This window comes from Coregonus lavaretus, assembly GCF_964263955.1.
Source record: "Coregonus lavaretus genome assembly, chromosome: 12".
Taxonomy (NCBI): domain Eukaryota; kingdom Metazoa; phylum Chordata; class Actinopteri; order Salmoniformes; family Salmonidae; genus Coregonus; species Coregonus lavaretus.
The window spans coordinates 59,618,012-59,643,917 of NC_139999.1; the positions used below are offsets into that span (position 1 = coordinate 59,618,012).

General features: G+C 41.8%; 1 protein-coding gene across 1 annotated transcript; it reads right to left on the bottom strand.

Annotated features, from left to right (window-relative positions):
* Positions 1-5,486: 5,486 nt before the first annotated feature.
* Positions 5,487-24,317, bottom strand: LOC311137887 (dynein light chain roadblock-type 1). Its single transcript, XM_084172494.1, has 4 exons — positions 24,181-24,317; positions 7,293-7,368; positions 6,943-7,110; positions 5,487-5,977 (listed from the first exon to the last, which is right to left on the bottom strand). The coding sequence occupies exons 1-4, from the start codon at positions 24,181-24,183 to the stop codon at positions 5,934-5,936; spliced, it is 291 nt and encodes a 96-aa protein (XP_084028620.1). The 5' UTR covers positions 24,184-24,317; the 3' UTR covers positions 5,487-5,933.
* Positions 24,318-25,906: the final 1,589 nt, after the last annotated feature.

Genomic DNA, 25,906 nt, shown 5'->3' on the forward strand with positions numbered 1-25,906 from the left:
TATCATAAGAGTGATTAGCCCAACTGCTGTCCGGCTCCAACTGCCTAATTCCCTGAGGGTGCACCCCACTTTCCATGTGTCTAAGATTAAGCCCATCCATGAGAGTCCGCTGGTCCCTGCTGCGCCTTGTCCTCCTCCTCCACGGCTCGTCGATGGTGGTCTGGTTTACACCGTCCGCCGCCTGCTTCGGTCCAGACGGAGGGGTAGGGGTCTCCAGTACCTCATTGACTGGGAGGGCTATGGACCTGAGGAAAGGACCTGGGTGCCAGCTAGTCGGATTGTGGATAGGACTCTCATCACCGCTTTCCACCAACGGCATCCTGATCAACCTGCAATCCGTAGGGGCCGCCCCAGAGGGGTCCCTAACCGTCCTGCCCGCTCGGCTTCCTGTCCTGTGCCTGATCCTGTCTCGGGACCTGTCCCATCTCCCGACCACGGCCCTCCGGCTTCCTCCGAGGATGAGGACGTTCACTCGGACCGTTCGGAGGAGTTCTAGCCCTCCTCCGGCTCCCCTCCTCCCGCCCGGCGTGGTGTTGCTCTTGGGACTTCTGGGGCCGTCCCTTGGGGGGGGGGTTCTGTCATGAGCCTCTCACTCCACCGGGTTACCACCCTAATTTTCTTCCACTCTGCTCACCACTCTCTCTACTCAGCCTAACTAGCTCCACCTGTCCCTGCTCTGCTCTGCTCTAATTACTCTGCCAGCTGCGCTGCATTACCCACTACCTCTCCCAGTATTTAAGGCCCTGTCTTTCAGCTCTCCGGTGTCAGATCGTCTGCAAAGCTCACTCCCGGAACCTGTTTGCTCGCGCTTCTGGCTCACCCTGGTTTTGTGACCCCGGACCTGCCTGATTTTTGGATACTCTTCTGCCCCAGGAGATCCAGACCTGCTTTCTGCCTTAACGACTCCTGACTACTCTTCAATCCCGGTAACTCTGACCAGCCTTCTGCCTTGCTACTACGTATTTTGGATTTCCCTTGAACTGTACTGCTGCCTTGTTTCATTCCGCCCTGTTGTGTCTGTGTCTCCCCCCCCCCAGGACTTCTGGACCACCCACCACCGGCTTCATAGGACGCATCGCTGCCACTGGGGGGGGCACAGACCCAGCACATTGGACGGGATCCCTGTTACCCCTGGAGCCTTCATTCACTCCCTACTTCCCTTTTCCCTTAAGTTTTAATAAACTTTCTGGTGTGACGCAATTGTGGTCCTCTGGTCGTCTGTCTGAACCGTGACAATAATTGATGGACGTCGGTTCAATAACTTGAATTCCATTTAGTTCGTTATTTTGTGAACACAGCGTGCCGTTTCATCAGAGAGAAATCAAATCATTCACGAAAGAAATCAAGTCGAACTATGTGGGACGCTGGGCTGGATGGAGCTGTAGTTTTCATTAAGCAAATATTCAACTTAGTTCAGCGCAGAAACATGGTAATGAACTACAATGACGATATTCCATTGCGCCTGTTCTTTATGGCTCAGACAAAGATGGATACACTTTTACTAATTTACACTTTTAACTAATCCAAGATAGTTAATCTGTGTCGTTTACAGTGGGAGCAAATTAAGCATAGTAGGCAGAACAAGCAAGGAGGTGGGCAAAGCCATGCACAAGCCAGTGAGATCCCATTGGCGCATTGTAGCATGTATTTGGATATTTCCATTAGGGAACGCTTCCTCTGAAGTGCACGTGTGCAAAATTCAATTCAACCTTGCACTCCTTCAAAACAACAGTTTTTTTTTTAACTTTGGCAATGCGTAAAGTCTATAGAACTTAGTGCACTGTGTTCGTAACAGATTCTAGTTTTGGGAACAGAAAAATGTAGAGAGATCAGATGTTTCATCGATGAGATAATGTGCAGAATGTCGGCCCAGTTTCACCTAGTTCCATCCTCTCCGACTACCCGCGACTGGACTTCCTCTCACTACCATATTTGGTGGTGAGAAAACGTTCTTAACGGATGCTTCAGGTTTATGGCTGTGACGTGCTTGGGTTTCCCCTTCTGTCTGTGCTTTTACACCTGCTACGTTAGGTTAGATACACAATGACCGCATAGACGAGGAAGGTACACAACACACGATGAGAGGAATAGAGTAAGTTTGTGAAATTACACCTTATCTACCTTGAAGAACTAGTAAAATGATTTCATCAGACAGCTCTAGCTAAATAGGATGACTAAAGACAGTACAGTATGGGGAGCACAGATATAACATTGTCTGGCTGGCTGCTACAGCCTGAGCAGAGATGAGATTAGTACTTTTTAAAGGAAAGAAAAATAATAGTAATCAAATAAAAACTAAGTAATATACACAACTGAAATATTTTATAATTTCATAGTAATTTCCTATTTTTCTATTGATGTCTACCCAATGTGGGCCTGACAGAGACAATGGAATATTTTCAATGTTTTGGCAATAGAATGTTCACTATTTGGGGCTTTGGAATTTCCATTAAAAAGCTCTAAAATCATTTTAATGTCATTATTTCAATGTATTTAATGTTAAAAAAATTAATATATACAGTACCAGTCAAAGGTTTGGACACACAAATATCAGCACATATATCTACATATATACATATATACAGTGAGGGGGAAAAAGTATTTGATCCCCTGCTGATTTTGTACGTTTGCCCACTGACAAAGAAATGATCAGTCTATAATTTTAATGGTAGGTTTATTTGAACAGTGAGACAGAATAACAACAAAAACATGTCAAAAATATTATAAATTGATTTGCATTTTAATTAGGGAAATAAGTATTTGACCCCCTCTCAATCAGAAAGATTTCTGGCTCCCAGGTGTCTTTTATACAGGTAACGAGCTGAGATTAGGAGCACACTCACCTGTATAAAAGACACCTGTCCACAGAAGCAATCAATCAATAAGATTCCAAACTCTCCACCATGGCCAAGACCAAAGAGCTCTCCAAGGATGTCAGGGACAAGATTGTAGACCTACACAAGGCTGGACTGGGCTACAAGACCATCGCCAAGCAGCTTTGTGAGAAGGTGACAACAGTTGGTGCGATTATTCGCAAATGGAAGAAACACAAAATAACTGTCAATTTCCCTCGGCCTGGGGCTCCATGCAAGATCTCACCTCGTGGAGTTGCAATGATCATGAGAACGGTGAGGAATCAGCCCAGAACTACACGGGAGGATCTTGTCAATGATCTCAAGGCAGCTGGGACCATAGTCACCAAGAAAACAATTGTTAACACACTACGCCGTAAAGGACTGAAATCCTGCAGCGCCCGCAAGGTCCCCCTGCTCAAGAAAGCACATATACAGGCCCGTCTGAAGTTTGCCAATGAACATCTGAATGATTCAGAGGAGAACTGGGTGAAAGTGTTGTGGTCAGATGAGACCAAAATCGAGCTCTTTGGCATCAACTCAACTCGCCGTGTTTGGAGGAGGAGGAATGCTGCCTATGACCCCAAGAACACCATCCCCACCGTAAAACATGGAGGTGGAAACATTATGCTTTGGGGGTGTTTTTCTGCTAAGGGGACAGGACAACTTCACCGCATCAAAGGGACGATGGACGGGGCTATGTACCGTCAAATCTTGGGTGAGAACCTCCTTTCCTCAGCCAGGGCATTGAAAATGGGTCGTGGATGGGTATTCTAGCATGACAATGACCCAAAACACACGGCCAAGGCAACAAAGGAGTGGCTCAAGTAGAAGCACATTAAGGTCCTGGAGTGATCTAGCCAGTCTCCAGACCTTAATCCCATAGAAAATCTGTGGAGGGAGCTGAAGGTTCGAGTTGCCAAACGTCAGCCTCGAAACCTTAATGACTTGGAGAAGATCTGCAAAGAGGAGTGGGACAAAATCCCTCCTGAGATGTGTGCAAACCTGGTGGCCAACTACAAGAAACGTCTGACCTCTGATTGCCAACAAGGGTTTTGCCACCAAGTACTAAGTCATGTTTTACAGAGGGGTCAAATACTTATTTCCCTCATTAAAATGCAAATCAATTTATAACATTTTTTACATGCGTTTTTTTGGATTTTGTTGTTGTTATTCTGTCTCTCACCTCGTGGGGCATCAATGATCATGAGGAAGGTGAGGGATCAGCCCACAACTACACGGCAGGACCTGGTCAATGACCTGAAGAGAGCTGGGACCACAGTCTCAAAAGAAAACCATTAGTAACACACTACGCCATCATGGATTAAAATCCTGCAGCGCACGCAAGGTCCCCCTCCTCAAGCCAGCGCATGTCCAGGCCCATCTGAAGTTTGCCAATGACCATCTGGATGATCCAGAGGAGGAATGAGAGAAGGTCATGTGGTCTGATGAGACAAAAATATAGCTTTTTGGTCTAAACTCCTCTCGCCGTGTTTGGAGGAAGAAGGATGAGTACAACCAAGAACACCATCCCAACCGTGAAGCATGGAGGTGGAAACATCATTCTTTGGGGATGCTTTTCTGCAAAGGGGACAGGACGACTGCACCGTATTGAGGGGAGGATGGATGGGGCCATGTATCGTGACAGCCCCGAAACCTGAAGGATCTGGAGAAGGTCTGTATGGAGGAGTGGGCCAAAATCCCTGCTGCTGTGTGTGCAAACCTGGTCAAGACCTACAGGAAACGTATGATCTCTGTAATTGCAAACAAAGGTTTCTGTACGAAATATTAAGTTCTGCTTTTCTGATGTATCAAATACTTATGTCATGCAATAAAATGCAAATTAATTACTTAAAAATCATACAATGTGATTTTCTGGATTTTTGTTTTAGATTCTGTCTCTCACAGTTGAAGTGTACCTATGATAAAAATTACAGACCTCTACATGCTTTGTAAGTAGGAAAACCTGCAAAATCGGCAGTGTATCAAATACTTGTTCTCCCCACTGTGTGTGTGTGTATATATATATATATATATATATATATATATATATATATATATATATATATATATATATATATATATATATATAAAACAAATTACCGAAACGACCAAAAAAAATCAGTCATCGCTCAGCACTAGCTTTTACTTTTATAGGCCTGATAGATTGTAAGTTACCGTTTTATATCATTATATCCTCTTCGTAGTAATATATTGTTGTGATATATATATTGAAAGTAGCATTAGGCTCAAGTTCTTAGTGTATGAGAAATTTAATTATTTACATTTGACATTTTAGTAATTTAGCAGATGCTCTTATCCAGAGCGACTTACAGTTAGTGAGTGCATACATTTTCATACTGGCCCCCCGTGGGAAACGAACCCACAACCCAGGCGTTGCAAGCGCCATGCTCTACCAACTGAGCTACAGGGACTGCAGGAATGTGTCCTCCCAATAATTCAAGGCCTCTCTTGACTGATAAGTCCTGTGATATGCACGGAGGAGCACGGAGAAATCCTGGGTGATGGAAAAAGTACTGAAGTACATCTTTGTGGAAGTGCACTGTATTGAATGTATTTATTCAGCTGTACATCTTCACTGAGTAAACATTTGAAACGTCACTGAGTTTAGGCTCTTTTGTATGATAAATGTTTATTGTATATCTCTTATCAGGCCTTACAAGGTACCAACATAAAATGTTGAATCAGATGTGTTATACACTGCTCACCATTTACAAAGAATATTGTTCAAACCTATTGGTGATTGGATGTAAACAACAAAATAAATAAGTGTTACAAAGTTTCAAACGCTTTAAGGACTTTGCCCCAAAATGACAGCAACCTCCAATGACAGTCAACTATCCTTCTATAAGGTTATGTGCCAATAAAGAACCTTTCAGACAGGGGAGATGGAACTGCAATGATGATCAAACATGAACATACATAGCATATCAACCCACCCAGGATGATATGAATCAAGCTTATTGCACGAGTTATTATTTTGCTAACACAATAGAATAAACATTTGGCCATTAAATAGAAAAAAACTAATACAGCAAAGAGATGGTGGAGGTTATCCGCTCAGTCTGAGGGGTTCTGAATGACGATGAGGAAATAGTCTTTATCTGTGGGGGAAAGCAAGGAGTATTATTCCAAACAAATATACACTGAACAAAAAATATAAAACGCAACAATTTCAACGATTTTACTGAGCTACAGTTCATATAAGGAAAATCAGTCAATTGAAATAAATTCATTTTACATTTACATTTTAGTCCTTTAGCAGACGCTCTTATCCAGAGCGACTTACAGTTAGTGAGTGCACACATTTTCATACTGGCCCCCCGTGGGAAACGAACCCACAACCCTGGCGTTGCAAGCGCCATGCTCTATCAACTGAGCTACACGGGACTACATTAGGCCCTAATCTATGGATTTCACATGACTGGGAATACAGATATGAAGCGACTTCACACAGCCATTGAAGAGGAGTGGGACAACATTCCACAGGCCACAATCAACAGTCTGATCAACTCTATGCGAAGGAGATGTGTCGCGCTGCATGAGGCAAATGGTGGTCACACCAGATACTTCCTGCTTTTCTGATCCACGCACCTACCTTTTTATTTTAAGGTACTGTATTCTGTGACCAACATATGGATATCTGTATTCCCATTCATGTGAAATCCATATATTTCAATTTACTGATTTCCTTATATAATCTGTAATTCTGTAAAATCTTTGAAATGGTTGCATGTTACATTTATATTTTGTTGATTGATACTTTTTTAAATCAACCCTTTATTTCTATTTTGATATTGACACTGCACTTTTGAGGAAGAGCTTGCAAGTAAGAATTTCACTGTACTGTATCCTGTGCACGTGACAAATAAAAGTTGATTTGAAAACCCTAATCTTAACTGTATACAGATTCTAAACACTTCTGTAGTGTCAGTGTCCTCTCTACAACAAATTACTACCACTGCAGTATTGCATTTGACACAATTCAACATCCAAGATAAATGTGGAGAGGGGACAGCGATGTTCAAAAGCCATGCTATATGTGACTGAGACAATCATTGTGAGTTACCTGGAGCAATCATAATCTCATTCTTCTTGGAGCGGACCCTGAGGAAGGTGAGGTCATTCTGGGGGTCAATGTCCCTAACTGTGCTACGTGCCTTCATCACTAATTGGTGAATGAGTCCAGCATACTGCACTGTGCTGGAGTTGTCAAGGGTGGTCTTGATAGGGATGCCTGGAGAATGTCAGAGGGGAATGCAAAAGGAACCATTGTGCATTGAGTCTGTGGAAGATCATTGCGGTCTTGAAAATACATTTGAAAGAAACTTCATTGTGCCATGATTTACCATAACAAAGGATATTATTAATAAAATAGCTAACCAGTTTAAACTATGGTAATCATTGAATTAGGCTTACCTTCAGCATTGACAATGATGATTCCTTGCACCCCTTTTTGACCCTGAATTCTCTTGAGGGTTTCCTCTACCTCAGCCTAAAAGACAGCAGTTATTTTAAATATAATTTAAAAGATCACACATTCCTTATAAGTTTGCTACTTTTGGAAGAAAAGCATTATCATCTAGATTGCAACAAGACAGAAGAACAAAAAAACTTTAGCTACTGTAGCTAGCTAGCCATTGACTAGTTAGCTAACATTAGCAGGCCAACTCAGCTTCAAAGTGACAAAGCACTAGACTGGTCAGTGGTGGCTAAGCAGTTAATCTACTGTTTTTAGGGTTAGTTAGCTAAGTTAATTAAAATGGTTTCCCTTCATGAAATAGCTAACAACATTCTGGTTTGGTACTAACTTAGCGAGCTAGCCAGCAGCCACCGACCTGCGAAATTTCCTTTCAACAATAATAATAATTTGTTGGGTGCTTATAATTGTCCTATGAAGTGATCTACGGGACTTTAGTGAGGTCCAGCCAAACTTCTGATACAGGATGCTGTGATGAGTATTAAAACTGTCACCTATGATAAAGCGAAGGGTGCTATGGTAGAAGGTATCCAAAGGTTTAAGAGTAGTGGCTGCTGCATTCTGGTAAATGGTGTCACCATAGTCAAGAACTGGCAGGAAAGTTGACTACAATCTGATTCCTGCTGTTCATAGAGGCAAAAAAATAAGACCACTTTTAAATCTTCTCTTTTTAACTATCTCATCAGTATGTTTAAAAAAAAAACGTTAGATCTTTATCAATCCAAATGTCCAGATATTTATAGGTGGGAACCTACTCCATGAGAGAACCATTCAATGAGTGAATGTAGCCCATTTGAGACATTTTTCTGTGAATTAGAGAACAATATATTTACAAGTTTTAAATCAACAAGGTCTTTCTGTAATGTAACAAAATCAGATTGCAGCTCTAACATAGCTTGGTCAACAGTCCGTGCAATGGCATCAATGTTTTATTTAACCTTTATTTATGCAGGTTTTTCTCATTGAGATAAAATCTATTTTTCAAGAGAGACCTGGTCCAACAGCAGCAGGGGGAACAAAGTTTCAGACAAAACAACTTACATACACTAACGCAACATTGAACAGAACTACAGCCACACATACAGTACAACAATGACATATTACGTAAAGAAACACGAATGTCATAACTAAAAAACTGCTGTCCTAAAGACAATTACACTCTATGATATTTACATCGACTACGTGTTTAAACTCCACCAACGTGACTAGATCATCAAAAAAAGTTATGTTCTGGAGAGAATTCCAGGACCACAGAGCTGAGTAACTAAAACTATTTCTACAATGACCTGTTCTAATTCTTGGTACTGTTAAAAGCAAATGAGAATGGGACTGTAATTGATATTTATTTACTGACCCGATTTGAAAAAGAACAGAGATAAAGTGACATTTTACCCAGCATGGCCTTATAAAATCAGTGTATCCCAGTGTTTAAGCCTATGCAAGGTCAATGACGACCAGCCAACGGCGCTGTAGAGATCACAATGATGTGTTAGAAGTTTTTGATTGGTAATGAACCTGAGGACTGCATGATATACTGAATCAAGTGCTCTCAGGGTAGTGGTTGAGGCCTGCATTTATTATATTATATTATATTATATTATATATACACACACTACCATTCAGGGTCACTTAGGAATTATTGTTTTTGTCCATTAAAATACCATCATATTGATCAGAAATACAGTGTAGACATTGTTAATGTTGTAAATGGCTATTGTAGCTGGAAACGGTTGATTTTTTATGGAATATCTACATAGGCGTACAGAGGCCCATTATCAGCAACCATCAGTCCTGTGTTCCAATGGCACGTTGTGTTTGCTAATCCAAGTTTATCATTTTAAAAAGGCTAATTGATCATTAGAAAACCCTTTTGAAATTTATGTTAGCACAGCTGAAAACTGTTGTGCTGATTAAATAACCAATAAAACTGCCCTTCTTGAGACTAGTTGAGTATCTGGAGCATCAGCAATTGTGGGTTCGATTACAGGCTCAAAATGGCCAGAAACAAATAACTTTCTTCTGAAACTCGTCAGTCTATTCTTGTTCTGAGAAATGAAGGCTATTCCATGCGAGAAATTGCCAAGAAACTGAAGATCTCGTACTACTCCCTTCACAGAACAGCGCAAACTGGCTCTAACCAGAATAGAAAGAGGAGTGGGAGGCCCCGGTGCACAACTGAGCAAGAGGACAAATACATTAGTGTCTAGTTTGAGAAACAGATGCCTCACAGGTCCTCAACTGGCAGCTTTATTAAATAGTACCCGCAAAACACCAGTCTCAACGTCAACAGTGAAGAGGAGACTCCGGGATGCTGACCTTCTAGGCAGAGTTGCAAAGAAAAAGCCACATCTCAGACTGGCCAACAAAAAGAAAAGATTAAGATGGGCAGTCTGAGATATGGCTTTTTCTTTGCAACTCTGCCTAGAAAGGTCAGCATCCCAGAGTCGCCTCTTCACTGTTGACGTTGAGACTGGTGTTTTGCGGGTACTATTTAACTAAGATGTTCGGTGCAGTATTTCTCAAGTGAAGATATTTCCATGAAAACAATTAGTCTATCGTTGAATGACAACATATTTAATTGAAGAATCCCTACTGTTGACCAATCTGGGCCGTACGCACAACCCTCAGTTGTGGTCGGAGGCCGAGGAGTTGCCATACCAGGCGGTGATACAACCAAATCAAATCAAATGTTATTTTTCACATGCGCCGAATACAACAGGTGTAGACCTTAGTGAAATGCTTACTTACAAGCCCTTAACACTTATTTTTCTTAACTGCATTAATGGTTAAGTAAAAAACAGATCAGTAAAAATAAAAAATAATTAAAGAGCAGCAGTAAACCAACAGTAGCGAGGCTATATACAGGGTGTACCGGTATAGATCGGAGCTCATCCATTTTATTATCCAATGATTATACGTTGGCTAATAGGACTGATGGTAGAGGCAGATTACTCGCTCGCTGTCGGATCCTTCCAAGGCACACTGACATACGTCCCGATATCTCCGTCTCTTCTTCATGTGAATGACAGGGATTTGGGCCTTGTCGGGTGTCTGAAGTAAATCCTTCGCGTCCGACTCGTTAAAGAAAAAATATTTGTCCAGTATGAGGTAAGTAATCGCCGTCCTGATATCCAGAAGCTTTTTTCGGTCATAAGAGACGGTGGCAGAAACATTGTCTAAAATAAGTTACAAATAACGTGAAAAAACACACAAATGGTTAGGAGCCCGTAAAACAGCAGCCATCTCCTCCGGCGCCATTATGATGTGGTGAGTAGTTGACTCAAAGAGAGAGAAAGACAATAGTTTAACAGTTTTGAACAAATTAATTTCTTCCAAAATGAAGGAGAAGCAAGAGAGAGAGCAAGAGTGTCACTTTTCACTTTCTTAGCTATTAAATGCAGCTAGCTAGTTTAGCCTACTCAAACACCCTGCTCGAACAGAGGGATGCTATGTTATCCAACACAACACTGGAACTTTTCCAAGTCAAGGTAAGCTTTTACTAATTTATTGCCACCGGGGCCCGCCGGTGTAACTGCTTACTGACTGTACACTGTAACGTTACTGCATGATTGTAGCGGGTTTACTAATGCGTTAGTTGTATTAGCTATGTTGACTATGACGTTACTTTAGCTAATATGGTGACAATGATGTAGCTGTTACGATATGGTTTGGCTTGGAACGTTTTTTTTCACCTGGTCACATACAGCTGATGTGTTGTGCATTGAAGTCCACAAGCGAAGGGACACGGTGAGAGGAGGAGATAGCATAGATGTGAGAAGGAATACAACGTGGCTGCTATGAAAGTGAATTGTGTTTACGCCGATTCTGTTAAAATGTTTCTTAAAACGGAAGCAAACGGAACAAAATGGGGATGAACATGCCTGAATTTGTCCAATAGAAACTGTTGTTTGCAACTGTTGGACTAATGATTACACCCTATATCAGCTAGATGAAGGCAAGAGTGTGCAAGTCGGTATTGAATGTGTCACTGTGTCACCTCAAATCTTTCTCTCGACCTGTGTGCACCTACGTTATAAACTTTCATTCATAGGCTAGGTTGTAGCAATCTCATGATGGGTAAAGGGAAAGTTTTAGTATCCTGTAGTAGCCTAAACGTATCGCTGTTCCATTGAACTGGGTGAATGGAATATGAATGACAGTCATCTAATATGCTGTAATAGAAATAATCGTCCTCCCTCATCTTAAAACGGGACTGACCGCCACTGCCCCCTATGTGTTTTAATAAAAATCAACTATATGCTTGTCTGATGCTGTTTGATGAAATAAGACAAATTACTTAAGGAGGGAGCCAAAGATCAACATAACCAGAAGAGAAAAACCTTAACCTGACCGACCATCCTCCTCCCGCTCCTGCTGGCTTTCACAGATTCTGCCATTACTCTGCTGAAGTTATCGGTGTACACAACGAGTCTGCAACCTTTCTCATGTGGAATGCCAATTTATTTTACAATTTCTACCAGTTAAGGTTTTCATATGCACATTTTCGTGGAACAGTTACATTTAATTTATATTAACGCCTTCGTATCGCAAAATCATTGTCGTGGTTAATTAATCCAAATTCTATCCAAATCTAAATGAAAATTATACAACCCTAAAAAGTAACTTCTATTGCCATTGACAACTATGTAAAAATAGCCTAGATAAAACCAACAAATAAAAACATTGCAGCCTGCAGGTAGAAAATATCCTGACAAAAATAAATATCCTATAAATCACATTGGCTTCGCATGGCCAAGGTCCAGCCTGAAGCTCGCACTAGCAAACTTGCAACGTTGTATAAAATATTCTGGGCCCTCGGTTTCCCAGCCAGTGAGCTCGGGACAGACACAGCTGTAGGCTTTTTGCGCAAGGGATAAGAGCAGATCAGGTAGACCAATTTTTTTTATGAAGTTTCCACTCGATCAGAGCATGACATGTTTCCCTTTCATGCTGAGTGGTTATCGAAAGGGAGAGAGCTGGAAAGATTTTTCAAATACATTGAGGAACTATTGTCATTCTCAATGGATGTAAAACAGACTTTGTTTGCTTGCTGTTTGAGGGGGCCTAAAAATCATTTTTTTTCAAACTTATGGGCGATTCACGATATACAGTGCCTTCGGAAAGTATTCAGACCCCTTGACGTTTTCCACATTTTGTTAAGTTACAGCCTTATTCTAAAATTGATTCAATTGTTTTCTTTCCCTCATCAATCCACACATTCTACCCCATAATGACAAAGCAAAAACAGTTTTTTTGGAATTTTACCAAATGTATTAAAGATAAAAAACTGAAAAATAACATTTAAATAAGTATTCAGACCCTTTACTCAGTACTTTGTTGAAGCACCTTCGGCAGCGATTACAGCCTCGAGTCTTCTTGGGTATGACGCTACAAGCTCGTCACACCTGTATTTGGGGAGTTTCATTTGCCGTTAGGGGGGAGCGATTTTTATTTTATTTTTCTTATCTTTGCATTCTAAAATAATTAGAAACAGGCTTATATTATTTCCTATTATTTATTTTATTTCCACGATCATTGCAGAATAAATTCCTAATAGGCTACTCTTGTCACAAAATAGCCTACAACCTAAATACTGTAATGTCAAATTTCTTGTGTAGACAATATTTCATTAATAAACATAAATCATAACTAGGGCTGTTACGGTGACTATTACCGCCACACCGGCAGTCATGAGTCATGACGGCAGTCAAATTCAACGTGATCATTTAGTCACGGTAATTAGGCTTCTCCAAGTTGATGCTGCTGATGGTCATTACTAGCCTACCAAACTCGCCAACTGCCTGGTACTCCGCACTCCATTGTCCCGCTAATCACTCTGACATCAATGCAAATGTTAAATCAAGAACAATGTGATGTTTTTTTCTCTCCAGTGTGATGGGTGACAATATTAGCCTATCACTTGTGAATTATATTTTATCATTGTGAATGATGCCCAGCTTAAGGCAAACAGCACATGCTTTTTTTTGCGACTTTTTTAAATCATAGGTTGCACACCTCATGTAGCCTATCCCTTAGGCATATACAGTACCAGTCAAAAGTTTGTACACCTACTCATTCAAGGGTTTTTATTTGTACTATTTTCTACATTGTAGAATAATAGTGAATACATTAAATCTATGAAATAACACATATGGAATCATGTAGTAACCAAAAAAGTGTTAAACAAATCAAAATATATTATATATTTGAGAATCTTCAAAGTAGCCACCCTTTGCCTTGATGACAGCTTTGCACACTCTTGGCATTCTCTCAACCAGCTTCACCTGGAATGTTTTTCCAACAGTCTTGAAGGAGTTCCCACATATGCTGAGCACTTGTTGGCTGCTTCTCCTTCACTCCGCGGTCCAACTAATTCCAAACCATCTCAATTGGGTTGAGGTCGGGTGATTGTGGAGGTCAGGTCATCTGATGCAGCACTCCATCACTCTCCTTCTTGGTCAAATAGCCCTGACACAGCCTGGAGTTGTGTTGGGTCATTGTCTTATTGAAAAGCAAATGATAGTCCCTCTATGCGCAAACCAGATGGGATGGCGTATCGCTACAGAATGCTGTGGTAGCCATGCTGGTTAAGTGTGCCTTGAATTCTAAATAAATCACGATAGTGTCAACAGCAAAGCACCCCCACACCACCTCCTCCATGCTTCACAGTGGGAACCACACATGCGGATAACATCCATTCACCTACTCTGCGTCTCACACAGACACGGCGGTTGGAATCAAAAATCTCAAATTTGGACCCTTCAGACCAAAGGACAGATTTCCACCGGTCTAATGTCCATTGCTCGTGTTTCTTGGCCCAAGCAAGTCTCTTTTTCTTATTGGTGGATTCTTTGCAGCAATTCGACCATGAAGGCCTGATTCACGCAGTCTCCTCTGAACAGTTGATGTTGAGATGTGTCTGTTACTTGAATTCTGTGAAGCATTTATTTGGGCTGCAATCTGAGGTGCAGTTAACTCTATTGAACTTATCCTCTGCAGCAGAGGTAACTCTGGGTCTTCCTTTCCTGTGGCGGTCCTCATGAGAGCCAGTTTCATCATAGCGCTTGATGGTTTTTGCGACTGCACTTGAATAAACTTTCTTAACTTTTCCGGATTGACTGACCTCTTTGCTTATTTGAGCTGTTCTTGCCATAATATGGACTTGGTATTTTACCAAATAGGGCTATCTTCTGTATACCAACCCTACCTTGTCACAACACAACTGATTGGCTCAAACGCATTAAGGAGGAAAGAAATTCCACAAATTAACAAGGCACACCTGCTAACTGAAATGCATTCCAGGTGACTACCTCCTGAAGCTGGTTGAGAGAATGCCAAGAGCGTGCAAACCTGTCAAGGCAAAGGGTGGCTACTTTGAAGAAGTAGTCTCCTGAGTGGCGCCCGTGAGTCTCCTGAGTGGCGCAGTGGTCTAAGGCACTGCATCGCAGTGCTAACTGTGCCACTAGAGATCCTGGTTCGTATCCAGGCTCTGTCGCAGCCGGCCGCGACCGGGAGACTCATGGGCGGCGCACAATTGGCCCAGCGTCGTCCAGGGTAGGGGAGGGAATGGCCGGCAGGGATGTAGCTCAGTTGATAGAGCATGGCGTTTGCAACGCCAGGGTTGTGGGTTCGATTCCCACGGGGGGGCCAGTATAAAAAAAAATATAAAAAAATGTATTCACTAACTGTAAGTCGCTCTGGATAAGAGCGTCTGCTAAATGACTAAAATGTAAAATGTAAAATGTAAGAATCTCAAATATAAAATATTTTGATTTGTTTAACACTTTTCTGGTTACTACATGATTCCATATGTGTTATTTCATATTTTATGTCTTCACTATTATTCTAGAATGTAGAAAATAGTAAAAAATAAAGAAAAACCCTGGAATGAGTAGGTGTCCAAACTTTTGACTGGTACTGTATGTTCTGATAAGGTTTGTATCACAACTAAAAAGTGTTCAAACACATTAATCCACTTTACAACTGGTGTACAGCCTAACTGGCGTGAGTTTCAAGTTTGGGGAAGATAATTTTCACTATAAAAATTCACCTTTTATAATAAAAGCACCCATGCATAATCGCATTTGCGGTCACTTTTAATAATGGTGTTTTCCTGCTAATGGAACATTCGCGCTTATAGCCTATTGCCGTGTTCGCATTGCTGCGCATATAATGTAAAGAAATAGCCTAATAGTTTATCAACATTTTAAACTAAACTAAACTTTCTCATCTGTTGCATCAGGCTAATTGCTTAAAACAGTTTTTTTGATGCTAGTGGTTGTATTAATTTGGGATCTATCAAATCCCACAACTGTCCCAGACTATGTTTGAATATTTATTTATCGTACAGAATAGGTCAACTTTTGTACTGCGGGGGATATTAGATTAGCTTTTGCTGTTCGTTAGGCCTACTCATCTTGTTGGCTGATGAAAAGTAAATGTGGACATTTCTTCCAATATCTTCAATATGCGCCTCGGAATTGGATAAGGACGCGCGCAGTTGAGTCCCCGATGTGTCTGTCTTCACTTGTAGCCTGTGAGAAAGACCTGATCATGTGACTGAAAGTCATGTGAGTGAGGTGCTTCGGCACGCAGCCGGTAGAAGGGAATAATAATTATTAAATTCAGCCTAAGGGCACAACAGCCACAAAAGGCATGGATTATTTTAGGGGGCAATACGGCCAAACAAGGCAGCAGCTAATAGGGATCCCAAATAAATACAAATCCTGTTTACATGGATATCTGAAATCAGGCTACCTGATGGAACTTAAATAAATGCAGAAAAGTTTGTATGTGAACTATTTCTAAGATGCATACTTTCAGTTTTTCCAAACTCCCTTCACTTGTGCATGCTTCCCATCCGAAACAGTTTGGAACAGTTTGTGCATATATTACGACATTTTGTGACGTTTTTGTTCGTTTACTATGTTTTCGGCTGTTCGTGCACAAGCCAAAAATCGGTAGCCGAAGTCTATGCCACTTCGTCGTGATTGGTCAACAGTATAGATTCTTCAATTAAATGTTTGTTGTCATTCAACGAGAGACTAATTGTTTTCTTGCAAATATTTCTTGCAAATACTGCACCAAACATCTTAGTTAGATGTAAAATTGTGCGACTAAGATCTCCTCAGCAAATACATAAAGATGAATGACATTTCTTGAGTTATCTTAGATTAATTCTGACTTTTGAGGAAGTGTATCCTGGCTACAGTGTCTCAAGATGGACAAAGTATTAACAGCCATATAAAGTCAGAAGAAGAAGACTGAAGGAGGAGAGATTACTACAAACGAACTAGGTTTACCCTTTTATATGTGGATTAATTGTCGGAGTAGAGGACCTTGTGCATTTCAGGTAAAATAACAACCCAACTTTATATCCCAGAAAATATTTGCTAGCTAAATTGCCATGAATGTTTCATGCGTTTCGACCTGTCGCCTAATTAATATAGTTGGTTCAGAGTTCATTTTGATATTTCAACCTGCATGTTCTGATCGCGTCTGGTGTGGGTGGAAAAATCAACATGAGCGCGAAGGCGGACGCACGCGCGTGCCCGGTCTAGTCAGCATGTAAGGTATTTTGAGGGAGAGTGCGAGCACACTCCTTCGGTTCTCGGCTAGGTGCCAGCCAAACCAAATCAAATACACCTAATAATTCAAAAGATTGCTCAGAAAACCAGGTGTTTTAATCGGTGTATGCTTACTTCGATTTTGACCGGACGCTGATTTAAAAATGAGCAGAGTAAAGTGTTTACATCAGGGCTTGACATTTACTTTTTTAGCCAGGACTGTGGACTGTTTTTTTTTTTTTTTACTTGTCCGAAAGCTCAAAATCACTTGTCCCAAAAACTAAATCAATAAAAAAAGTTCTGTAAAACCATGGGCCACAAAGGTGACTGAAAATTGTGTTGATGCAAGGAACCACTTCACAAAATAACATTCATTATTAAATCACTGGTATTGACAATGGAAGCCTGCTGATCCCCAAGAACAGAGGGAGCCTTGATGAAAACCTGAACCCGCTCGAACATCTCTGGAGAGACCTGAAAATAGCTGTGCAGCGACGCTCCCCATCCAACCTGACAGAGCTTGAGAGGATCTGCAGAGAAGAAACTCCCCAAATACAGGTCTGCCAAGCTTGTAGCGTCATACTCAAGGCTGTAATCGCTGCCAAAGGTGCTTCAACAAAGTACTGAGTAAAGGTCTGAATACTTATGTAAAGGTGATATTTCCGTTTTATTATATTTCATATATTTGCTAACATTTCTAAAAACCTGTTTTTGCTTTGTCATTATGGGGTTATGTGTGTAGATTGATGAGGGGAAAAAACCTATTTAATCCATTTTAGAATAAGGCTGTAACGTAACAAAATGTGGATAAAGTGAAGGGGTCTGAATACTTATCAACCAGATCACCCGTGATACAAGTCAGTATTCGACGTCCATCCATGTCTGAGGACATCGGGAGATGACGTGGAAACCAGCCACTAGGGGCAACCGTGAGCGCTGTTACCTTCAAGTAGGTTTCAGTTTTGCTAGGGTGTTGTAGACAGGGATGGCGGCTGGGCGTAAACATCTGCCTCTGATTCCAAAGGTTGCAAGTTTCAAATCCAGCGATAGAAAGTAGTTTGATATTTTTGTTTTAAGCCTATCCCAAACCTTAACCATTCAGAGTTGATGCCTAGCCTTAAGAATTTGGAGTGAATGGCTGAACTTAACCTTCAAAATTCAGAGTTAAGTTTACCTTAAACACTTAGAAATGAGAGACACATGGATGAACGTCTAATTCTGATGCGAGACTGTGAGAGCTGGTTGACAAACAGTATATACAGTGCATTAGGAAAGTATTCAGACCCCTTGACTTTTTCCACTTTGTTACATTACAGCCTTATTCTAAAATTGATTGAATAAAACATTTTCCTCAGCAATCTACACACAATAGCCCATAATGACAAAGCGAAAACAGGTTTAGACATTTTTGCAAATTTATCAAAAATAAAAACCATAATTATTCAGACCCTTTGCTATGAGACATGAAATTGAGCTCAGGTGCATCCTGTTTCCATTGATGATCCATGAGATTTTTCTACAACTTGATTGGAGTCCACCTGTGGTAAATTAAATTGATTGGACATTATTTGGAAAGGCACACACCTGTCTTTATAAGGCCCCACCGTTGACAGTGCATGTCAGAGCAAAAACCAAGCTATGAGGTCGAAGGAATTGTCCGTAGAGCGCCGAGACAGGATTGTGTCGAGGCACAGATCTGGGGAAGGGTACCAATTTTTTTTTTAATGGAATGGAAGAAGTTTGGAACCACCAAGACTCCTAGATCTGTCTGCCTGGCCAAACTGAGCAATCGGGGGAGAAGGGCCTTGGTCAGGGAGGTGACAAAGAACCCGATGGTCACTATGACAGAGCTATAGAGTTCCTCTGTGGAGATGGGAAAACCTTCCAGAAAGACAACAATCTCTGCAGCACTCCACCAATCAGGCCTTTATGGTAGAGTGGCCAGACGGAAGCCACTCCTCAGTAAAAGGCACATGACAGCCCCGCTTGGAGTTTGCCAAAAGGCACCTAAAGGACTCTCAGACCATGAGAAACAAGATTCTCTGGTCTGAAGAAACCAAGATTGAACTCTTTGGCCTGAATGCCAAGCTTCACGTCTGAGGAAACCTGGCACCATCCCTACGGTGAAGCATGGTAGTGGCAGCATCATGCTGTGGGGATGTTCTTCAATGGCAGGCACTGGGAGACTAGTCAGGATCGAGGGAAAGATGAAAGGAGGAAAGTACAGAGAGATCCTTAATGAAAACCTGCTCCAGAGCGCTCAGGTCCTCAGATTGGGGTGAAGGTTCACCTTCCAACAGGACAACGACCCTAAGCACACAGCCAAAACAACGCAGGAGTGGCTTCGGGACACGTCTCTGAATGTCCTTGAGTGGCCCAGCCAGAGACCAGACTTGAACACGATCGAACATCTCTGGAGAGACCTGAAAATAGCTGTCCAGCAACACTCCCCATCCAACCTGACAGAGCTTGAGAGGATCTGCAGAGAAAAATGGGAGAAACTCCCAAAATACAGCTGTGCCAAGCTTGTAGCGTCATTCCCACGAAGACTGGATTCTGTAATCGCTGCCAAAGGTGCTTCAAAGTACTGAGTAAAGGGTCTGAATAGTTATGTAAATGTGATATTTCAGTTTAATTTTAATAAATTTGCAAACATTTCTAAAAACCTGTCTTTGCTTCGTCATTATGGGGTATTGTGTGTAGATTGATGTCAAAAATGTTATAAATTGATTTGCATTTTAATGAGGGAAATAAGTATTTGACCCCTCTGCAAAACATGACTTAGTACTTGGTGGCAAAACCCTTGTTGGCAATCAGAGGTCAGACGTTTCTTGTAGTTGGCCACCAGGTTTGCACACATCTCAGGAGGGATTTTGTCCCACTCCTCTTTGCAGATCTTCTCCAAGTCATTAAGGTTTCGAGGCTGACGTTTGGCAACTCGAACCTTCAGCTCCCTCCACAGATTTTCTATGGGATTAAGGTCTGGAGACTGGCTAGGCCACTCCAGGACCTTAATGTGCTTCTTCTTGAGTCACTCCTTTGTTGCCTTGGCCGTATGTTTTGGATCATTGTCATGCTGGAATACCCATCCACGACCCATTTTCAATGCCCTGGCTGAGGAAAGGAGGTTCTCACCCAAGATTTGACGGTACATTGCCCCATCCATCATCCCTTTGATGCGGTGAAGTTGTCCTGTCCCCTTAGCAGAAAAACACCCCCAAAGCATAATGTTTCCACCTCCATGTTTGACGGTGGGGATTGTGTTCTTGGGGTCATAGGCAGCATTCCTCCTCCTCCAAACACGGCGAGTTGAGTTGATGCCAAAGAGCTCGATTTTGGTCTCATCTGACCACAACACTTTCACCCAGTTCTCCTCTGAATCATTCAGATGTTCATTGGCTGGACAATAGAACGAGTCAAAATTCACCCAAGGCTGAAAAACGGCCAATGAACATTGGCTGAGCTGGAACACTAGCGCGAGGCCATAGCAAATTAATTTAAACAAACCTTTGCTGAGCCTCTTCTGACTGGAGTGATGCTCAGAATTCCATTTCCCCTAAACGTATAAATGCCTCATGAGCTTAGTTCAACTGTCATTCTCTATCAGAACCCAAATACAAGCTTGTTTTACTCCCATGTTTGTAAATTAAAAGAAAAAACACTAAAGCCTCAAAACATGGTTAAAACTATCACTTTTATACCATGGATGGTCAGTCCTTGCATCCATAACTCTGTCTATAAAAAAAAAAGTCGCACTTTTTACCCCTTTTTCCTCCCCAATTGGTAGTTAGGCTTGTCCAATCGCTGCAACTCCGTACAGACTCGGAAGAGGCGAAGGTCAAGAGCCATGCGTCCTCGAAACACAACCCCGCCAAGCCGCATTGCTTGCTTAACCCGGAAGCCAGCCGCACCAATGTGTCGGAGGTAAAACACCGTTCAGCTGGCGACCGGAGTCAGCATGCATGCGCCCTGCCCGCCACAAGAAGTCACTAGAGCCAAGGACATCCCAGCCGGCCAAACCCTCCCTTAACCTGGACGACACTGGGCCAATTGTGCGCCGCCTCATGGGTCTCCCGGTCGCGGCCGGCTGCAACACAGCCTGGGATCGAACCCGGGTCTGTAGTGACGCCTCTTGCACTGCGATGCAGTGCCTTAGACTGCTGCACCACTCGGGAGGCCAGTCTATTAATTTTTGTGGTTAAATTTCTCCAGCCCTATCCCAGCTTTTTACCAAAACAGTGTCGGGAGAGCACTTTTGTTATTGTTTCAACTGCTGATTGGCACTTTAAGGGGGTGTTACTTTGGCAGATAACGTTACCCATCTTAAGAAAGTAATATAATTAGCTAAATGTATGGTGTTTTTTTGCATTTTGCATTGTTCATTGTTATGCTGTAAATAGCTATTTTATGGTTGTAAGCGATAAAACTAACGAACAAATATAGTATATTTTGCAATTCTGAGTAATTACTACTTCAATAAGGATTACTATACACGTACTCAGTGACCTTGGCTATAGAAACGTGTTGATTGTACTGCTAAATATTTCCAATAGATGGCAGTATAAGACCACGAATGAAAGGGACAGAAAGAAACGTGCGCAGGCGTTTTCCTGTGAGGGTGAAGGGAAAACGCCTGCGCACGTTTCTTTCTGTCCCTTTCCACACTGCTAACGCAAGAGTAAGGACTGAAACATAATTTTAGCAGATTTAGCAGACTGTGAATTACTGTAATGATGATTCATCTTTATTATTACCTCTTTATGCTCATGTTTTCAAATTATACTTCATTACTATATCTAACTATTATCAATAATCCTGAACATTAATTCAGTCACCTCTGTTCGATTAAAAACATATTTTCCTAGTACAGTCATTGTCAAATTAATCAACCAGCATCGAGCCGCTCTGCCTTTTCGCACAAGTAGCCAACTCAACAAGCCCCGCCAAAAGCTTGTGCTGTCAGCGAGCACTCTGACTTGTTGGCATGTTGAGGTAAATTTGCTAACCGCGAGGGTTGCATGATGTAATCTCTTGGCGGGCTGTGGAAGATGCACTCTCTTGTCTTTTCTATTCCGAGGCTGTTTACTCGGACTGTCATATGAGATATTAAGATGATTTTATAGTGCATGTATACTCGGGTTGAGGTTAGCGCATCTGACTGGTGATTATTTGGATGGGGTTCAATATATGCTATAGTTATTATTTTTTTCCTCTCCCAAAAGCAACACAGGCCTAATAAATACGAGATATAAAACTGTAAAGTAATGAGTGACCATTTTAGAAAATCATGGGACATAGTCTTTGGTTGCATGCTATTTTATGTCAATCATATTGCTGCTTGTAGCCTATAACTGATGCTTCGTGGTCTTATGCTGCCATCTATTGGAAATATTTAGCAATTAAAAGTTATTCATTCACCTAAAGACATTGGTGAGGAAGCTGAGAAATAAAGTGTCTTTTTCTTTTCACATTTACTGAAACTATGGCTGTGGCAATTTTGATTAATTCCTGAGATCAGTCTCAAACCTGCCCCATACCAATTGCTGGACTTTCACATAGAGGTTACTTGGCCACACCCAGTTCAAACCACATTTGAAAAATAAAACAAATGTGGCTTGTTTATCAAGTGTTCTGCCTTGCAATAATAAATGTAATAAAATAACTAATAACAAAAAAAATGCAACATAATGCTTAGGTTTAGATTTTTTTATTTTTTTTTATATAAATGCTATTTAGTACTATAATGGTATTTACTAACATAATAATATTATTAATAAAATATTTTCTAAAAGTGTTCCAGGCTATCCTACCCTACATTTACGTCATTCTACTTACAGTAGTGAGTGCATACATGTTCATACTAGTCTAGAATTAGGGTTAGGGTTAAGGCTTAGGTTATACTTAGGGTTAGGGTTTCTGTATAGCACTTTGTGACATTTGCTGATGTAAAAAGGGCTTTATAAATAAATGGGATTGGTTATTTTTACAGTTAAGGCAAAAAACTGTATGGGTTTATGCTCTCTTGCTCCTCCCTGTAGCCTTTGTGGGTACTATATACCTCATTCGCGACACTTGCAAGGCTCATCATCTGAGGTAGCAACTGCGTCAGATCTACAAATCAATGAGCTAGACCTATCCATTCAGTTTGCAAGTCAGTGAACCTGCGCAGCATTTGCTCAATTCGATGCCTATGAATGAACAGATTTCCACGCATATCAAATTACCCAGCAGCCATTTAGAAACAACAAATCCTCAACAAAAAAAAGTTATCTTGATTAAAAAAATTATTCTGGTTGTTTAAATCGGCCACATCTTGAAAAAGAGGCCAGGGACATGGGTTTTGTTTAGGTTATACACCTTTTTCTGAAGAAAAAAAGATGGTTACCAATACCAGAAAATGTTTAACGTTTGATGGCTATGCGCCAACCATCGCCTACACAGGCGAAGTGAGGCGTAGCCGTGACCTTGTTAATAGTAAGTTACCTGAGGTAAGCCTACAAGGTAAACGCAGGCAGGTCTCATTGCCAGCAATAGCGAAACTGGCATTGTGACGCAAAACAATAGAATATAACTTTCGGAAGGCGAATTGGTGCCACAGTGGTCAATAGAACTAATAGGAGCTGGCAGGGTGAAAAATGCCCTAAAATTAGGCCTGTTTTTTTGTGATTACTTCAAAACTACGGCAAGCAGCTGGGACATATGGTAATATTATGAAACTGGGCTCCGTGGCGGATACAATTAACTCGTTTTTATTAGAAAAAAGCGTTGTTAAAAATGTCATATGTCCAGCCTACGGAGGTGACAAACATTGCAGCTAAGTAACAAGCCCTCCACGGCGACAATGTTATTGGGATGCGGGAATATTAGGGGTGTGTTAGTACATTCAATCTGGAGTGCCAGAGTGCGCTCTGGATGTTCGTTGTCAAATTGGGAACTTGGGGAAAAAACGAGGCCAAATCATGACGACAGTTATCTTTGAATCGGAAAGTCTGAGCTATAGAAAGATACGAGTAGGAGGACATTTTTTCCGAGTTCCCAGTTGTTTTGAACGCGGTATTTGCCTTCCATTTGCTATCCTACGAAAGGAATTTGACACCGGCGTCGAAGCCGAGCTAACTAGCTATGGCAACGCCCAGCATCATGTAGCCTATAGCTAGTCGCTAGCTACCTACCGTTATAGTTAGCAAGATATTAACTAAACAGAGCATGTAAAGGACACGAATGCAAATCAAGGTATTCACATAATATACAATGCACTTGCCATTTTGGGGGCGAGGGTGTGACTTGCGTCCAAGAAATGTAGTTATTTAGCCGGAATTCAGCTAACTGCCAAAACTGTAGGGAGTCGTGACGTCAGACAATTCCACAACCGGTCATGCGCACTTATTCTACTGCTGTGGAGTTTTTTGGCGCTAGGCATCCAATGTTATGGTGCAGCATTACCGCCACCTATTGCACTGGAGTGTGGGCCAAAGACAGGGAGGAACTAAATCCTACAGTACCTGCCAGGCCCGTTTCTCTTAAAAATATAAAATATTTGAGACTGTATCTAATGTTCTACTCAGTATGCTCGTTCAACTCAATTCCTGTATCCCCTTCTCCCTCATACTGTTGGCCCAGCGTCGTCCGGGTTTGGCCGGTGTAGGCTGTCATTGTAAATAAGAATTTGTTCTTAACTGACTTGCCTAGTTAAATAAAGGTAAAATAAATAAAAATTAAAAAAAATACTGGATCTGTCTCTCTCTTTCCCTATGATACTGCCCACACTGTATCAGTACATGCTCCACTGTCTCTGTTTCCTGGTAGTAATCACACCTTTCTGTTGGATGATTTCCAATCACATTTAATATCTTGTTCAAATGGCTGTGTCCCACCCTTGTAAAGATGGCCTCCTCTCTTCTGTCTCTTCCTTCCATCCTCCCTGACTTTACTCTGTAGTTGGAATAGATGCCTGCCCTTAGTGTCTCTGTTCCACTGCTCCTGCCATCTCTGCACCACCACTGTCCATATCATTCCCTTAGCCTCCGCCTTGCTCATTGGCACATCCACCTCCTCTCTCCTAAGGGCCTGTTTAGCTAGCATATCTAGTCGTCGTCGTCCCCCCCCCCACCCCCCCCCCCCCCGTCCTGGGCATGAATTTGGAGTACCTCATATAGCATATATTGTCTCCTCCGTGAACTAAAAGACTTCAGACTCATCCATACAGCACACGCATCAGAACACACAACAATCCTGTCCAGCTTAATTTCGTCCACCCACTGCAAGGCCAACAGTACTGCCATCAGCTCTGCTGTGTACAGCCACTCTACATGACCAAAAGTATGTGGACCTGCTCGTCAAACATCTCATTCCAAAATCATGGGCATTAATATGCAGTTGGTCCCACCTTTGTGGCTATAACAGCCTCCACTCTTCTGTGAAAGCTTTCCACTTGATGTTGGAACATTGCTGCGGGGACTTGGTTCCATTCAGCCACAAGAGTATTAGTGAGGTCGGGCACTGATGTTGGGCGATTAGGCCTGGCTCGCAGTCGGCATTCCAATTCATCCCAAAGGTGTTCGATTGGGTTGAGGTCAGGGCTCTGTGCAGGCCAGTCAAGTTTTTCCACACCGATCTCGACAAACCATTTGTGTACGGACCTCGCTTTGTGCACGGGGGCATTGTCATGCTGAAACAGGAAAGGGCCTACCCAAACTGTTGCCACAAAGTTGGAAGCACAGAATAGTCTAAAATGTCATTGTATGCTGTAGCATTAAGATTTCCCTTCTATGGCCTAGCCAAAACCAGGAAAAACAACCCCGACCATTATTCCTCCTCCACCAAACTTTACAGTTGGCACTATGCATTCGGACAGGTAGCCTTCTCCTGGTATCCACCAAACCCAGATTTGTCACTCCAGAGAACGCGTTTCCACTGCTGCAGAGTCCAACAGTCGAGACAATAGCATACATAATGGTATCATCCGCATATACAGTGAGGGAAAAATT

Excerpts from the sequence above, each read along its gene's own strand:
- LOC311137887 (XM_084172494.1), bottom strand. Across the intron at positions 7,111-7,292 it reads CATCATTGTCAATGCTGAAG|GCATCCCTATCAAGACCACC; the intron begins GTAAGCCTAATT and ends GACATTCTCCAG. Across the intron at positions 5,978-6,942 it reads TGAGATTATGATTGCTCCAG|ATAAAGACTATTTCCTCATC; the intron begins GTAACTCACAAT and ends TTTCCCCCACAG.